Below are 16,846 nucleotides of genomic sequence, written 5' to 3' on the forward strand. Positions count from 1 at the left end.
GCGGCGGCTGGCGCAGAAGGAAGGGCGAGACGGAAGCGGCGGCGGCGGCTGGCGGGCGGCCGGGGACGCGGGCCGGGAGGCCGCCGGGGAGGCCCCGGGCGGGGAGGCCCGCAGCCCGCGCCACCGCCGCCGCCGCCCCAGCCGCGTGCGCGCGGCCGCATCAGCTGAGCGCGCGGCGCGTGTCACGTGGTGCGCGTGTCGAAGGTCACGGCGCGCTCACAATGGAGCTCTCGGAGTATGTGCAGAAAGGCTTCCAGATGCTGGCCGATCCCGGCTCCTTCGACTCCAACACCTTCACGCTTCTCCTCCGGGCGGCTTTCCAGAGTCTGCTGGACGCCCAGGCGGACGAGGCCGTGTTAGGTAAGCCGCTCGGCTCTGAGCTGGATCGGCCTGGGTGGAGGGGCGCTCGGAGAAGAGGAGCGAGACCGAGCGAGAAGGGGAAAGCCCCGGGAAGAGGAAGTCTTCGGGCTTTGCCCTTCGCTCCGGACGGAGTGTGGGGATGTGGTTCTGCCAGAACCCACAGCGGACCCAGATCACTGTTCTCTCCTCAGTTGGCACCTGCACACCGCCAGCTACACTTTCCTGGTCTGATTTTCCCTCTCAGGCTCTTTGTTCTTTTGTAAAGCCGGTGCTCAAGTCTTGTTTGTGGCCTAAACATCTAAGGTTTTCACCCTGGTCTGGGGCAGACTGACACTTGGACTTCATCAGGGCAGCTCCCTGCGATTCAAGCTTTCAGTACTAGGCTGGCGAAGGTTTTAAAGGGTCTGCTTCCAGAGTAATTACTCGGTCAAATAGTGTTGACATTTTCCAGCTTAGAGAATACCTCAAGTTCCTCTGATCATTCCAACACTCTAGTTCAACATGTTTTGCACAGTTTTCACGCCCAGACTCTTAAAATGTGGTGTATAATGTTTTGTTCCGCATCAGTTATCAGGAAGCAAGTCTGTTTTAAGTGGTCCGGTCATTGCGGAGTGCGATGTCAGTATGGATGGAGGCATATTTTAAGATAGATCGCTTTTAAATGCTTTTCTTAATTATAAATATCTCAACAATTCAAATTTTTGTGTTTTTTTCCCCTATAGTTTCACGAGCTAAACATGTGTACAAAATGTATGAAAGTGGAAGTTCTTTAAACGAAAATAGTAACCACCACCTGGGTTGATCTCCAAAAAAAAAAAAAAAAGACTGTCGAAATTTGAAAATATTTTGAACTCTTTCCTTCTCCTCCACCTCCATGTATTAAAGTCCGTGGAGCCAGTTACCTACCCTAAAATTAGTCTTTAGAAGGAAAGTTTATTCATTCTTAAATTTACACCATGTAAAATATTTATCTTATATTCCTCCGTCCAGCTTTAAAGTGACCACTGTATATTTTACAATAGGACTTTTTTTTTTTAAGTATTAAGGTAAAATAAAAAGAAGGTAATTTGACCAGGTAACAGCATGATTATTGATGTGTGCTCTTCATTGTTTTGCCATTGACCATATTGCTCATCTCATTTACTTAAAATTTCTAGTCCTTATAGTTGAATTATTCTTATTATCTTGTTAAAGAGAGTTCTTCACCAAATGAAAATACCTTTTTAGAAACAGGACTATAAAGAATTTATTATCACAGGCATCACTGGCAATTACTTTTATTGTAGATCACCCAGACTTGAAACATATCGACCCAGTGGTTTTAAAACATTGTCATGCAGCAGCTGCAACTTACATACTGGAGGCTGGAAAGCAAAGAGCTGACAAATCAACTCTAAGGTACAGGATTTATTTAAATATCCATTTGTTTTAAAATAGTGCCTTTATGATTCAAATTTCAGTTTTTAAAATGGAGACTAAACTTTGGCTTTTTTTTTTTTTTAGCACTTATCTAGAAGACTGTAAATTTGACAGCGAGAGAATAGAATTGTTTTGGACAGAATATCAGGTTACTTAAATTTTTAAAACTTAACAATTACTATTTTTCTTCTACTCTGTTTGCAAAGACATGTTTTCTTTTTCTTTTTTTCTTACCAGAATAATAGGAATTCCCTAGAAATCCTACTGGGAAGGTAGGTACTGTATAAGGTGTCAAGCTGAGCCACTTTTCACTTGCAGGTATGAATGGAGAGTGCTGGTGTGAAACAGAACAAAAAAACGGGGATCTAGGCCAAAAGAAAAGGGGCCAAAGGGCAAGTGAAACAATTAAGTTAAGCTAATGTTTTTAAACATAAAGTTTATTGAGATAATTTTTAAAATGCTCTAAATTCAGAACTTGAAATAAAGTTTAACAGTATTTTAATTTCAGAATGGATTAAAATTGTGTGTGTGTGTGGTGCAGGAGGTGGTAGACACCATTGTTGGTAAAGGACAAATACTGAAAGTTTTTCTGTAGCTATTATGTACAAAACTGTCATTATATCTTTCAGTATAGGCAGATCTCTCCCTCATATAACTGATGTTTCTTGGCGTTTGGAATATCAGATAAAGGTAAGGTTTAACAAATGTTCTCTAGGGCAATTTAGGGAATCTAAAAAAAAAAAAGAGCTAAAGACTGAAATCTCTGTGTTATGTTGTTTTAGACCAATCAACTTGATAAGATGTACAGACCTGCATATTTGGTGACCTTAAATGTAGAGGTATTTATACAGAAGCCCTGTCTAAAAATTAAATGTATAATGAAATTTTCAATTTCCTTGATTTAAATAAACAGCATTTTTTTCTTCCCTAGAACACTGACTCCCGATCCCACCCAGAGATTAGTTTTAGTTGCAGCATGGAACAATTACAGGTACAGTATTAGGATCTGTGAATATGCCTATCTTCTTACAATTTTTAATTGCGAATTATGCCCATGGAAAGTTCAAAAGAAAATTAACCATCTGTCAGTAGATAATGAAGTTTGGTTAAAGAATTATTGGGAAGGGGTCTTCAAAAGAAATATTTTAAAATAGGCTTTTGAAATTAAGATGTTAACTAATAGAGAACTGGTCTGGTTTGCTGTTCCCTTCAATTAAAATAAACTTGTAGTGTTGAGTGTAAATTCTATTAGTGATGTGTTTGAGCCAGTAGGACAAAGGAAAAGAAAGCTTGGCTTTGAAAAATGTTCTCTTTGCTTTCAGAAACTTTGAAAACATGATTTTTAAACAGTGGTTTTAAATGACTTTTAATAAAGGGGCAAGTTACAAAAATTCTGAAACTGTTCATATTGTCTGTGTAAGACACTGGGGAAATTCAAAATTACATTGATTAATGGACATGACAACGAATTTATTTCTTAGCACTTAAAAAAATAAAGGACATCACTTGAAATTTTGATGAAATTGATTTTTTCCAAAGGAATCTCCTGCAGAGTCGTTTTAATGTAACCATTAATTGAACTTTAAACTTTCCAAAAGATGTGAATACAGCATTATCCTTGTTAGATAACTTGAGAAATTTAATTTTGGTAAACCTTGAGTGTTCAGAAGATTCAGTTAGAAACTATATTTCACATCTGAGGGCAAGCATTTTGAAGATGAGACATTTTAGAGGAAACGTTTACTTTGATAGTGGTTTGTCAAAGGTTTAAAATCTTGAGTTTAAAATTGTTGAGAAAGTGTCTCCCGACTTTTTTCTTGCATCTTTCTCAAGCTTGGATACTTCTCTCTTGTGTTTTATCCTAAAAACGAGCCATGGTATACATCTTTCAGGACTTAGTAGGAAAACTTAAAGATGCTTCGAAAAGCCTGGAAAGAGCAACTCAGTTGTAACTTGGGAAAGTTAACGATCTGCCCGGATCTAGAGGAAGACCAGGAACGTCTTGCCGTCCGCTGAACTATCATTTCTGCGAGCTGGATGTCTTCCTTTTCAGAACAGATTTTTTTGTTTTGGATTTCTGTCACTCATAGGTTTTGACACTTTATTTTTTTACACCTCTGGAAGGGTTAAGAGGGAATTTCTGCCTAAGTATTTGAATCTTTAGTATTATCCGTACACTTGATCCCATTTGATCTTTTCCACGTCTTCCAAAAGGAAGTAGACAGTATTACATTCTGAATAAATAAGTTGTTCCCACAAAAGAGTGGTGAGAGTTTGTCTGGATTTGAGTTTGTTAATTATTACTTTGAAGACATAGACACGATTGGCGTTAACTTTTAACGATCTCCTCTCCTCAGGATTAAAGTTAAACACTCTGGAAAGGATGCGATCTCCGGGGTTGCTTGAAGACCCCAGCTTCGGGACGTGGGGAGCGGGAGCGGGCGCGGTCGCCCAGCGGCGGGAGCCCGTCCATTCCGTTAACTGCGCCCGAGGGCTCGCCCGCAGCCCGACCCTCGCCCGCGGAGCTCCCGAGGCCCGGGAGGGCCGGCCCCGCGCGGAGCCCCTGCCCGGAGCGAGCGGCTGTCCGCGCGCGCCCCGCCTCGGCCACTGGCGGGCGGGAAAGGGGGCCGGCGCGGCCGCGGGAAGACTGGGGCGGGCGCTGTTGTTTCCGCGAGCCCAACTCGGGCGCAGGTTCCGCGCCGTGGCGCCGGAGTCTGGGCCGCAGCCCGTGGGGCCGAGCGGGGGGTGTCGGCCGGCGGTCTCTTCGCAGACATGTGTGCCGCGGGCGGAGACGGACGGCGGAAAGAAAGAAATAACGGGGGTTGGGGTGGGCTGAGCTGCGTGCGGGGCCGGAGCGATGCCCGCGCCGTGAGCAGGGTGGCGCGTGTGGCGCTGTGGAGAAATGTCTCCGCAGCCGCGCCAGCGCCGCCGCCGCGCCGAGCGAAGAGGAGGAGGGGGCCGGGTCGCGCTGCTCCGAGGGGAGGGGGCGGCCGCGGGCCCGACTACACCGACACTAATTCCCAGGCCGCCCTTAAGGAATGAGGGGAGCACGTGACCCGGTGGGGGGGCGGCGGGGGGAGGGGGCGGGCGGACTCTGAGCCATTTTGGAGCCGGTGTCAGTTTCCACTCTGCCTTCAGCGGTGCATTTTTTTTTTCCACCCTCCCCTCCCCCGTCCTCAGCCTTCCTCCCCTCCCCCCGCCTCTCCGCACGCACACACACGGCGCCCCCCACCCGCCCTCCTCCCCCCCAACGGCAACTATGAAATAATAATCGTAGTATTAAAGGCAGAGATCGGGGCGAGACAATGGGGATGTTGGCGAGGGAGCCCCGATCCGGATTAGAAACACCTCCCAGCCCCGCAGAATAATACTGATCGCGCCCCCTCCGCGCGCTCCCTCCCCCGAGTGCGGAGCGGGAGGAGGCGGCGGCGGCGGCGGCCGAGGAGGAGGAGGAGGAGGCCCAGGAGGAGGAGGCGTTGGAGGCCGAGGAGGAGGAGGAGGAGGCCGCGGAGGAGGAGGAGGCCGAGGCGGAGGAGGAGGAGGAGGAGGAGGCCGGGCTCGGGAGGCAGCATGAGCCGAGCGCGGCGGCCGCCGCTCCTCTCGGCTGCGCTCGTTGCCCATTGACAGCGGCGTCTGCAGCTCGCTTCAAGATGGCCGCTTGGCTCACATTCATTTTCTGCTGAACGACTTTTAACTTTCATTGTCTTTTCCGCCCGCTTCGATCGCCTCTCGCCGGCTGCTTTTTCCGGGTACGTAGGAGGCGAGGCGCCTCCGGGACGGGGCCTGGGGGCGGCGGGGGCCGCGCGGGACTCAGGCCGGCCGCGGGTAGACGGGGAACGGCCCCCCCCCACCGCGCCTCGCCCGCGCCGGCCGGGAGGGCGCTGACAGCGTGGGCGCCGAGCCCCGCGCCGCCGCCCGCCGCCGCCCGCCGCCGCCCGCCGGCCCCGCGCGCCGCCCGGCCCCGCGCGCCGCCCGCGCCCGCGAGCGCGCGCCCGCCGCCGCCCGCCGACTCCCGCGGCGCCGGGACCGACCCGCAGCCCGCGCCGCGCCGCCGCCGCCAGCCGGCCTCGGCGCCGCTCCAGCCGCCGCCCGCTCCAGCCCGGACGCGCCGCGCGCGGCCCCACGTTTTAGTTCCTTTCTCCCCCGAGCGCCCCTCTACACCCTCGCGACGCACATGGCCCCCGAGAAGAATACTTCTATTTGCAGCCTCTGCGGCTCTCCCGGCCACGGCGCCCTTTGTTGAGAGGTAGATTTTGATGAAACGGGGACGGGTGCCTGAAATCGGGAGCTGCTTGGGTCAAGTGGCTTCCCTCCTATCCCGAAGAAAGGGCTTTGGAGGGGTTTAAACAGCCAGAGAACGCCCCCATTTTATAGGGACGGGTTGCTTGGGGGGCCGCGATCCCGCCAAGGTGGATGTTAGGCTGAAAGGAGCCCGAACAAAAATGTTATTAACTTAAGTTGGAGGGACACTTGGGTGAATTTAGATGGCTTGTAAGATGGCGGTTCCCAGTTGTTTCCAAGGTCTCCTGCGTTTGTGTTTAAAATGGTAAAGTTTTCAAGGTGTTATTTGTTGAGAGTATCGGATAAGTTCTTCAAATATTACTTGGGAGGTGCTCAATGGGAAGTGGGCATTTCAAATTTGGAGCTTTTTTTGGAGTGATGATGGTGAGTGGACGTTAGTCTTGCAAGAGGTTTCCTTTCTTTTTCCTCTTTTTCTTTTTTTCTCCGTCTCAGAGAATACAGTTTTGTTTTCTGTTTTTTTTTTTTTTTCTTTTTTCCATCTCTAGTATGGGATGCACTTAGAACCATGACTTAAGTCTACAACGTTTTATAGGTTTTACTAAATGTCAGCATAGGTCATGTGGTGAAGAGATGCTTTGGAGAAAGGAGCACTAAAAAGTTGAAGGCATATGTTTATGCAGTCTTTTGGGTTTGACAGCCATGTAGCACGATCTTTTCCCCAGAGATTTACAGTTAATAATTGGAAGTAAACAAGTATAGAGACTTTGATCATTCCCAATTGCAATAAAAGGATTTAGTGGGCTTAGTGGTCACGGTTCAGTATCTGAAATAGAAGCATGTATTAACCCCTTCCCAGAAAGTAGGCAAAATCCTGGGCATATTTATTCAAATCCAAATGTAGGTTGGTGATGCCTAGAATGTTATGTGTAATTCAACTTATGTTTTATAGGAACCTTAACCTCCATGTTCTGGAAACATAAGCCACACTACAGTCTAGAAACTTAAGGATGCCAATTGTTAACAGCATATGCTATCTTAAGACTATATTAACATTTGAGTTTTATTTTAAGTAGAATTCCTTTGAGGTTGATTTTATGAGCAAATTTATAAATTTTTAAATAATTAAGTTCATTTCCATACATCTGCACCAAAGTGCAGAGGGGTTTGAAATAACCTACCTGTATAAACTTACGCCTAGTAATAGTATCTTTAAAGCCATTAAGCCAATGTGTATGCATGTGTGTGTTTGTATACACATGCATACACACACTTCTGTAAGAAAATTGAGCATTTAGTTGCACTTAAGTCCATTGATGCTCTACCATTAAGTTCTTGGATGTGCATTCAGTGCCCCTAAAAGGTGAAATTCTCCCTAGGAGTCAAGTTAACCCCAACTTTACCGATACTTGTATTGGGCTGGGAGCCCCAACTGGGGTTATGGAGTTCATTTGCATTTCTTAGACTGCAATAGTCAAGCTGATTGTTAACATAAGAACTTGCTTCTGTTTTCCTTCATTTTGACATGACTGGTGTTAGGCCTCCAACTAAACTGACTGCCCCAACTAAGTATGTTATAATGACAAGCTTTAACTATTGAGTATTTTTCCATAGTACATTTGGTGCCTTTTTGCTTTCTTAACTGGCAGTTTCTGTGGTGGAACCTAGAAGGTTTTCCTTTCTAAGGTGCAAGAGATTGTTTCTGAAACTCTCTTATCAAACATGTCAGATGTTTTGGAAGTCTTTATTAGGCTGCCAGTGCTTTCAAGTGGTATAAAAAGATAAAGAACTGATTCTTACACAAGTAACAAAGTGATACTTACTAGCACTATGAATGGTTATAGGGTTGTGGCCAAATTCTTCTGAATTGAAGTGAAGGAGTTGTGTGAATTAAGACTTAAGATGAATTTGAAAGGGTTTTGGTCAAGTACGTGAGACTTAAATCTGATTGTTTTCTCTCTTAATATTTGTGTTTGTCTGGTGTTAGTTTTATATACAGGAGAAATTAAGGCAGCTGTTTTTATTAATGCCCCTTCCTGAACTTCAGGATCCCCTGGCATTAGCATGATGTGCTTTCACATGGAGACAGAAGTATCACCTTGCTAACTATCAGTCTAGGAAAGGTCCTGCTGTTTCACAAGGAGAATTTTCTTTCAGAACCCAGAGGCTTGTCTTTAATCACCAAGTACAATAGAATTAAATATTGCTACTCTTTAGGGACACTGCTCCACCCACAACTCCTCTGTAACCCCACTTAGATATATAGTAACAATATGTTGACAATATTCCTCTAAACAAACCTTCCAAAGATAACTGAGGAGTCACACATGACGTTTTCTGGCTGAAGTCACTCTTTGCCACTGTGGTCACTTTTCATAAAAGAGGCTTTGTTTTGTTTTTACCATCCCCCCCCCCCCCCTTAGTACTCCAAAGCTTTTAGTTTCAGCCATTGAACTGTGTTGATTAGTATTTCCCTCTTCTGCATTGAAATTCCCTGAGAATTAAAACCTCAGAAGCATCTTCAAGTTTCACCAGTTCCTAGATTTCTATTCAAGGCAGCTTTGAGAATGTGCTTCAGAGAAATCTGGAAGCTTGGTCTTATATCAGATTCTGAAATGAATGAAGTGGGAGTAAGAAATGCATTTTTCGAGCATGCTGCACGAAGTAATTGACTTCCCTTATTGTCCACTGGTGTATTGTTGCTGACAGTTCCCCCCGCCACTCCCCTCCCCGTGACTTTTCTATAATATATGATATCTGTTGGGAATGTCATTTCATTGTGTGGAGGTTTGCTTGGAGGTTAGGCTGAGAAAATGACATTTGTTTTTCTCTGCTATGGATGCTCAGGGCTGACAAGGTGTTGATTTAGCGTTGGGAATGGGCTGGTCACATGGTTCTTTAACTTATTGTCACTATCGTCGATTCAAGTAGTTTTTCTTGTCTCCATCCAGCATAGTTCAGGTAAAACACAAGGCTTTGTACTCGCCTCCTGTGCGGTAAAACAGATTTCAGTTTTCAGCCTTTCCAAAACTTTGTATCGCTCATCTAATCTGCGGAAGAACTTCCTACTAGAGAAGAAAGCATTAAAGAGGTTCATTTCAATAAACATCTCTGCAATTTGAGCCCTGATGGTTTCGGGCTAAGTGCACAGTTGGCAATTCTCAAAAGATCCCTTCGTGAAAATTTTGACCTAGTGATTGCACTGGAGAGTACGAGTCAAGATCTGAAAGAAGCTCTTCGCGCCGAGTCCACATGGAAAGAGGCCCCCAAGAGTGTCCGAAATGGCCGAGAGTGCGGCTTGCATTTTCCTTTACCACTTCACGCTCCAGGGTCCCCCGGGCTGCCTACCCAGTCGCCCCGTTCGGGATCCTGGTCCCCAGCGTCAAGGGGCCTCGTGGGGCCGCCCCACCCCCGCGCCGCGCGCCCGCACCCCACCCCGCCCCCGCGCCGGCCCCGCCCCCGCGCCGGGCCGGGCCCCTCCCCCGTGCCCGCCGCCGCCGCCGCCGCCGCCCGGCAGCCCCGCACGCCAGCCGAAGCTCCGGGCTCGGCCCGGCTCCGCGCGCGGAGTTGCAGCGGTGGCCGGATGCCAAGTGTAAGTGTAAGTTGCTATGGAAACCCCGACAGAGGCAAGTTCCGAATCCGGAGCGAGACGGAGCCCCGGGCGCCGCCGGATCCGCCCCTCGCATCCCGGCCCCCGGGCGTCCGCGCGCTCAGGCCCCAGCCCGAGGCCGACTCGAGGTGCTTCTCCTGCGGCCCAAGCACCCAGCTCCGGAAATGCCAGGGATGCAGATAGAGCAGAATTTGCTTTCCCTTTGTATCACGTCAAAACGTGCCAGGTTCTGGTGGCTGGAACCGCCTAAAACAACCGGAACCCCTGGGAAGCGGGGGCATGCGCCTGGATTTTCGATCGCAGAGCCATAAGGAAGTTTTACGATAAATTTGGAGTCCTGGAACAACCCCTCGCGGTTAGTAAATATCTGCGGGGAGTGTGTGGCGTCTGCAGCAGCCGTGGGGCTGCTGGGTTGGAGGACAAATGGAAGAAAACGACCCGAATACTCTCAGCTCCCAGCCCCCACCTCAGACCTTTTCTTCTCACTCCTGGAATGACCTGTGGGACCAGATACTACTTTTTTTGGATTCTTTTCCACCTTTTCAGTAGAATTGATCGAGGTCTGATCGGTGAATTCCTTATGTAGAAGACGTTGGGACAATCCTGCTGTACAGTGTTAAAAATGCATTTTATGAACTCCTCCAACATTTCAGAGCGTATGGTTCCTGGGAGTTGGAGATAATCTCGATTCTCTTTCTGTGAATTATAGCCAGTATTACTTTGTCTTTTAGGATCTTTTATCAAGCAGAAATGCATCGAACAACCAGAATCAAGATCACTGAGCTAAATCCCCACCTAATGTGTGTGCTTTGTGGAGGGTACTTCATTGATGCCACAACCATAATAGAATGTCTACATTCCTGTGAGTACCAAGTTTTAGACCTTTTTGTGTCGTAGATATTTAACATCTTGTCCTGAAATTTGAAAACTAACAATTCTGTCTATCCTTAAGAATGTTGGTGCAAAGCAAAGAAGTTGTTTTCTTCTCTTGTATTTAATGACTTTTTGTTAATGTATATAATAAAATATTATTGTGTAAGTATTCTCAGTCTATCAACTGAGTTTAATTGTAAATACCTTTTGGCAGTTACCATTTTGTTACTACTAGTTCTCTGTTTCTGACACTGATTTTATTGTTTAGCATCTAATTTCTGAACTGTAAAAAATTTGTGTTTTTACTTCTAGTCTGTAAAACGTGTATTGTGCGTTACCTGGAGACCAGCAAGTATTGTCCTATCTGTGATGTCCAAGTTCACAAAACCAGACCACTACTGAATATAAGGTAAGAAAATGTTTAAAAGTCATTGTTTGAAAAAAATAAATAAATAAATAAAAGTCATTGTTTGTAATTTTTATTGGAATTGTAGAAATTAATAAATTATAAATCTATACATAAATATTCAATAAATTGTTGACTTTATTTATTTCTTCACACAAAATTCACCCTTCGATCCCCATCTGATATGCATGTTTTGTAGAGGGTAGCCCCCTTCATTTCTTGGCCATTTTAATGATGACTAAACAGATTTTAAGTTTTTTTAACCATATTTTAGAAATCGAATTCTTTTTACATTTTTGCATTGCCTTACTGACCTTGTGACAGGCAAGAGTGAATGTGTTTAAACTGCTTCCGTTCTCTCTTCTTTGTTCTCTTTCATATTAGCTAGTTTGGTCATTTGAAAAGCACACTTCTCTTAGTGAAATGTGAAGAATTTATTAGTGAATATAAAATGAAATATTTTACCAATTTAAGACAGTGCTACCACATAAAGAACTTTTATCCCCATAATTATGTTGATGTAGTTATAGACAGTGTCACAATCAAGTTAAATACTATAACACAAAGAAAACAAAGAATGTGTTGCAATGTATGAACATTATAGGTTTTGCTATATTGAAAACTTAATTTCTAATTTATTCTCTCAGGTCAGATAAAACTCTTCAAGATATTGTATACAAATTAGTTCCAGGGCTTTTCAAAAGTGAGTAACTTGCTTAAAAATAAACATTTTAAAGGTATTTACCGGTTTTACCTGCTATACCAAATATTTGTCTTTTTATTCTCTTTAGATGAAATGAAGAGAAGAAGGGATTTTTATGCCGCTCATCCTTCAGCTGATGGTAAACTCTTTGGAATGGAAAAGATATTTTATTTGGAGGGAGAACTTATTCAGTAATTCATTAAAACTAAGTTTAAAGTACAGTTCCATGCTTCTATGTATGCAGTATTTCATTTAAAATGTTTAATTATTAAAAATCGAATTTTAAAATGTCTTTATAGCTGCCAATGGCTCTAACGAAGATAGAGGAGAAGTTGCTGATGAAGATAAGAGAATTATAACTGATGATGAGATAATAAGTTTATCCATTGAATTCTTTGACCAGAACAGGTAAATTCTTTAGGAAATATGTTTTATGCTAATATATTTATTAGATACATTGTTTGCTTAATAAATTATTTGTTTTTTAGATTGGATCGGAAAATAAACAAGGATAAAGAGAAATCTAAGGAGGAGGTATGTTCCATGGACAAAAACACATTGTTTAGATTCTCGACTTTATGAGAGTGAATGTTGCCCTTTCGAATATCCTAGGGTCAGATGATGCTACCAAATAGAAGAAAATCATCATATTTGATGTTTTAGAGTTGATCTATATCTGATAGTTAATAGATGGAATTTCTATATGATTACTATTCTTACAAAATATTTTCAGTAATATTTAATGCTTTGATAATACTGAAGGAGTCTGTTCATCTAGTATTTATAATAATAGCACATTCAAAGTATAGTTGAGAACAGTCGAATCTCAGCTTTGGTGTTAGTACCTTTTATCATACTCAGACATCTATCTAACTGACAAAAAAAAATCTTAAAGTTAGGAGTTAAAAAAAATTAACTTTTCTTAATTATGCTTTTAGGTGAATGATAAAAGATATTTACGATGCCCAGCAGCAATGACTGTAATGCACCTAAGAAAGTTTCTCAGAAGTAAAATGGACATACCTAATACTTTCCAGGTATCTACTTTATGGTTTTCATGCGTTTGATGTAAATGCTTTTTCAGAAAATTCAGTGACCTTTTTCTTTTTGCATTCTAAACCCCAAAAAGCAACATTTTTTTTTTTTTTAAACTTGGTACTTTATTTGAAAATAGCTCTTTAAATGTTTGGTATGGATCCTGTTTTATGCTATGAAAGCAAACCCCTTAATGATTTCAAGAAGTTTTTCCTCATTTGAAGTTCCAAGAAGGATTCTTGCTTTGTCCAAATGTTTGGAAAAAGTGTTTCTTTAAAAGCGTTTTTGTTTTTTTTTAAATCATTTTTGGATTATATTTAGATGATCAGAAAATGTATATTCACCATAATTCTTTGTGATGCTTAATAATTGAAGTGTTGTTTATCAACAGATTGATGTCATGTATGAAGAGGAACCTTTAAAAGATTACTATACACTAATGGATATTGCCTACATTTATACCTGGAGAAGGGTAAGTAAGCATACCTGATGCTCATAGGTTATTTTGGTAAGCTGTACTTAAAGATCTAAGACTGATTCTTTCCCCCCCCTCTTAACTTTGTAGAATGGCCCACTTCCTTTGAAATACAGAGTTCGACCTACTTGTAAAAGAATGAAGATCAGTCATCAGAGAGATGGACTGACAAACACTGGAGAACTGGAAAGTGACTCTGGGAGTGACAAGGCCAACAGCCCAGCAGGAGGTATCCCCTCCACCTCTTCCTGTTTGCCCAGCCCCAGCACTCCAGTCCAGTCTCCTCATCCTCAGTTTCCTCACATTTCCAGTACTATGAATGGAACCAGCAGCAGCCCCAGCGGTAACCACCAATCTTCCTTTGCCAATAGACCTCGAAAATCATCAGTAAATGGGTCGTCAGCAACTTCATCTGGTTGATACCTGAGACTGTTGAGGGAAAAAAATTTTAAACCCTTGATTTATATAGATATCTTCATGCCATTACAGCTTTATAGATGCTAATACATGTGACTATCGTCCAATTTGCTTTCTTTTGTAGTGAAGTTAAATTTGACTATAAAAGATGGACTAGATGTGATATTCATATGGACGTTAATGGAAAAGAAAGATCATTTCTCGAAAGAATTAGTTTCAGAGAAAGCAGGCAAGATGTTTTTCTGTGTTAGGACCGATGTGAAATGGTTTCTGTCACCATTGTTTGGATTTGAAAATCTGCAGTGGATATAAACATTGGGCCGTAGTTTGTTAATCTCAACTAACGAAACCTCCATTACATCCTCCTTGATTGTTCTTGTTATTATGCTGTTTTGTGAACCTGTAGAAAACAAGTGCTTTTTATCTTGAAATTCAACAAATGGAAAGAATATGCATAGAATAATGCATTCTATGTAGCCATGTCACTGTGAATAACAATTTCTCGCATATTTAGCCATTTTGATTCCTGTTCGATTTTTTACTTCTCTGTTGCTACGCAAAACCGATCAAAGGAAAGTAACTTCAGTTTTACAATCTGTCTGCCTAAAAGCGGGTACTACCGTTTATTTTACTGACTTGTTTAAATGATTCGCTTTTGTAAGAATCAGATGGCATTATGCTTGTTGTACAATGCCATATTGGTATATGACATAACAGGAAACAGTATTGTATGATATATTTATAAATACTATAAAGAAAATATTGTGTTTCATGCATTCAGAGATGGTTGTTAAAATTCTCCCAACTGGTTCGACCTTTGCAGATACCTATGTTTGAGCCTTATCAGCATAGAATATTTTTAACGTGGATATCTAATTCTAACTTCTGTTCCATTGGAAGCAATTGGCATTATTGTCATACGGATTTTTCTCTAGTAATACCTTTTACTTTTAAAATCGCTGCATTAAAGGAAAACTTTTCACTAAGGCATTTGGAAATGCTGTCGTCATTTCCTGTTGCTTACGATGGTAATTAATGTGTTTTTAAAATGCATATTGATCACTGTAATTCTAAGACCAATTTTGAAATAAGCCAGATTGCTGGAGAAAGAAAATTTTTATCTAAAATTATTTTAATATGTGGCATAGTGGAAATCTCAAATTTAAGAACTGCTTTTACAATTATAAACAGTGGAATATACCCTCTCTGTAACGTCAGGAAATAGAAGCAATTTATTGTGAGCTTCTACAGGTATTAGTTTTTAAATAGAGTGAGCATGTTGAATTTAAAATATGAATATCCCCCCACCCCCAAATTTTCAGTTTGTGTTTTGCTTTGGTCGAACTTGGTGTGTGTTCATCACCCATCAGTTATTTGTGAGGGTGTTTATGAATATTGTTTCATGTTTGTATGGGAAAATTGTAGCTAAACATTTCATTGTCCCCCGTCTGCAAAAGAAGCACAATTCTATTGCTCTGTCTTGCTTATAGTCATTAAATCATTACTTTTACATATATTGCTGTTACTTCTGCGTTCTTTAAAGATACAGTAAAGTTTTATGAAACCACAAAATACATATATTTTTATTTTGACCTAAATTTGTACAGTCCCATTGTAAGTGTTGTTTCTAATTATAGATGTAAATTTAAATTTCATTTGTAATTGGAAAAAATCCAATAAAAAGGATATTCATTTAGAAAATAGCTAAGACTTTAATAAAAATTTGATATGAAAAGCACAATGTGCAGAAGTTTTGGAAACCCTGTTGTGGATTACACCAGGTAAAGGCTAAAGAACATCCATTGCTGTCTTAGTGATGTTGCTGAGAGTACATGCTTTGTTGTATAATTGCTTGAAAGCCCAATGGAAAGATGTATCTGTTTATTTACTTTATAATCTTTGAAGTAAAAGTTACTCATGTTTGCCAATTTTGGTGAATTTAACTTATTTTTCTAGGCTTTTCTTCTCAAGTATTTCATGATGTTATCTAAGACAAGAAAAAAAAGTTAATGAAAGTTTCAAGTGATGTTTTTACTTTGGATATGACCATGTATATAAAAAATGAAAAAGTATTTTCAAAGGCTAAAAACTTCAAGTGCTAGTGGACTGTCATTTGACTTAACACAAAACCAAGTCTTAGGACCAACACAGAGCTCAAAGACTTTACCTCTCAACTTTTTATGGATTTATTTTTTAATTTACTTAGTAAAATATCAGATACTGCATTTATAGCTCACCTAACGCTATTTTCTCATGCTTGAAAGCATGTCCATTTATTTTGTTTGAAAAGAGGAATTTTCCCCCAGTCAATGTGAAAATTGTTTAAGCTTTAAAGGCTATTTCAGCTAAAATTTGTCTTTAAATAAAACAGAAGAAAGATTACAATGTTTTTTATTTTCGATAACCAGCCATCAGGCTTGACAATTAGGCTTTAAAAACTTTTGCTAAAATGCCACTTAAAATTTCAACCTTACAAAAACCCATAGCTGCTAACTTTGTAGCTCTTAGTAGTCAATGCAGGAAACATGAAAAGTCGGCTGTTGCTTCTTAAAAGTATTCTGGGATTCTATACCACAAAGTTAGAGCTAAAAATACTCCACAGAAAACACCTAAATTGATTTCACAGATTTTAGCTTAAATGCAAAAAAAGAATGAGGCTGGCTCCTGTTGTGTAAATAGTGATCTATCTTGCTTTACACATGCATACCCCTTTACAAGTACTTTCTTGCTTTTAAAATTGCCGGCCGTTAATTGCTCTGAGTTGAAAAAAAAAAGTTGCCCTTCAGTTGACTTCACCTACCAACCATAGTGCTTCGTTTCCATATTCGTATGTGCAAATGTTAGGACCTCTGGAGGTACAATGCAACCGGCAGAGTAAGCTATTAGGGCTTTTCCTTCATCCTTTCCTCCTATTCTTTTCCCAATATTAGAGTTGCAGTTCACTTGTGGTCTTTTGGTACACTCACTGTATAGGCCTATGAAGTTTTGGTATGAAAAATTAATAGGAACATAAAAAGAACCCATGTGAAATCCTACTTGCACTGGCCAAGGAGAAATGAAAATGTTTGGTTTTTTAAAAAGAGCTTATGTTAATTAACCTTTAGAGGAGATGGGATTTTAATTTTAGAAACAATCTACACATTGAATCTAGTCTCCTTTAGAATCCTGAGGTGAAGGAAGTGTTATTTTTGTCCACTTCTCTTTATACTTCAAAAGTTTTAAAAATACATCTTTTTCTTCTGGGTATTCCATTGCCCTGGGATGACAGTTGGAAATTCTGATTTAGTGTTCCATGGAATGGAGGATCCA

General features: G+C 41.9%; 2 protein-coding genes across 4 annotated transcripts; both read left to right on the plus strand.

Moving 5' to 3' along the window:
• Positions 1-151: 151 nt before the first annotated feature.
• On the plus strand, positions 152-4,040 carry COMMD3 (COMM domain containing 3). The gene is made up of 8 exons (XM_043883700.1): positions 152-360; positions 1,647-1,758; positions 1,864-1,927; positions 2,017-2,051; positions 2,409-2,469; positions 2,562-2,618; positions 2,711-2,770; positions 3,672-4,040. The coding sequence occupies exons 1-8, from the start codon at positions 222-224 to the stop codon at positions 3,729-3,731; spliced, it is 588 nt and encodes a 195-aa protein (XP_043739635.1). The 5' UTR covers positions 152-221; the 3' UTR covers positions 3,732-4,040.
• A 1,350-nt stretch (positions 4,041-5,390) lies between these two features.
• Positions 5,391-15,465, plus strand: BMI1 (BMI1 proto-oncogene, polycomb ring finger). 3 transcript variants are annotated; one of them, XM_043883696.1, is made up of 10 exons: positions 5,391-5,528; positions 10,360-10,490; positions 10,814-10,910; positions 11,555-11,610; positions 11,699-11,749; positions 11,910-12,018; positions 12,099-12,144; positions 12,549-12,647; positions 13,037-13,117; positions 13,211-15,465. In XM_043883696.1, exons 2-10 carry the CDS (start codon positions 10,379-10,381, stop codon positions 13,538-13,540), a joined length of 981 nt encoding a protein of 326 aa, XP_043739631.1. In that variant the 5' UTR covers positions 5,391-5,528; positions 10,360-10,378; the 3' UTR covers positions 13,541-15,465. The 3 variants fall into 3 exon arrangements, with proteins under 3 accessions (XP_043739631.1, XP_043739632.1, XP_043739633.1); XM_043883697.1 differs by lacking the exon at positions 5,391-5,528 and adding an exon at positions 5,869-6,025; XM_043883698.1 differs by lacking the exon at positions 5,391-5,528 and adding an exon at positions 9,855-9,983.
• Positions 15,466-16,846: the final 1,381 nt, after the last annotated feature.

The sequence above is a fragment of the Cervus elaphus genome, chromosome 23, assembly GCF_910594005.1.
Source record: "Cervus elaphus chromosome 23, mCerEla1.1, whole genome shotgun sequence".
In the NCBI taxonomy this organism is placed as follows: Eukaryota; Metazoa; Chordata; class Mammalia; order Artiodactyla; family Cervidae; genus Cervus; species Cervus elaphus.

Bases quoted from the DNA above. Each gene is read 5' to 3' on its own strand.
- COMMD3 (XM_043883700.1), top strand. From the start codon at position 222: ATGGAGCTCTCGGAGTATGTGCAGAAAGGCTTCCAGATGCTGGCCGAT. The intron at 1,928-2,016 runs GTTACTTAAATT...TTTTCTTACCAG, and splicing joins TGTTTTGGACAGAATATCAG to AATAATAGGAATTCCCTAGA. The intron at 2,771-3,671 runs GTACAGTATTAG...TACATCTTTCAG, and splicing joins GCAGCATGGAACAATTACAG to GACTTAGTAGGAAAACTTAA.
- BMI1 (XM_043883696.1), top strand. From the start codon at position 10,379: ATGCATCGAACAACCAGAATCAAGATCACTGAGCTAAATCCCCACCTA. The intron at 11,750-11,909 runs GTAAACTCTTTG...ATGTCTTTATAG, and splicing joins CGCTCATCCTTCAGCTGATG to CTGCCAATGGCTCTAACGAA. The intron at 12,145-12,548 runs GTATGTTCCATG...TTATGCTTTTAG, and splicing joins AAGAGAAATCTAAGGAGGAG to GTGAATGATAAAAGATATTT.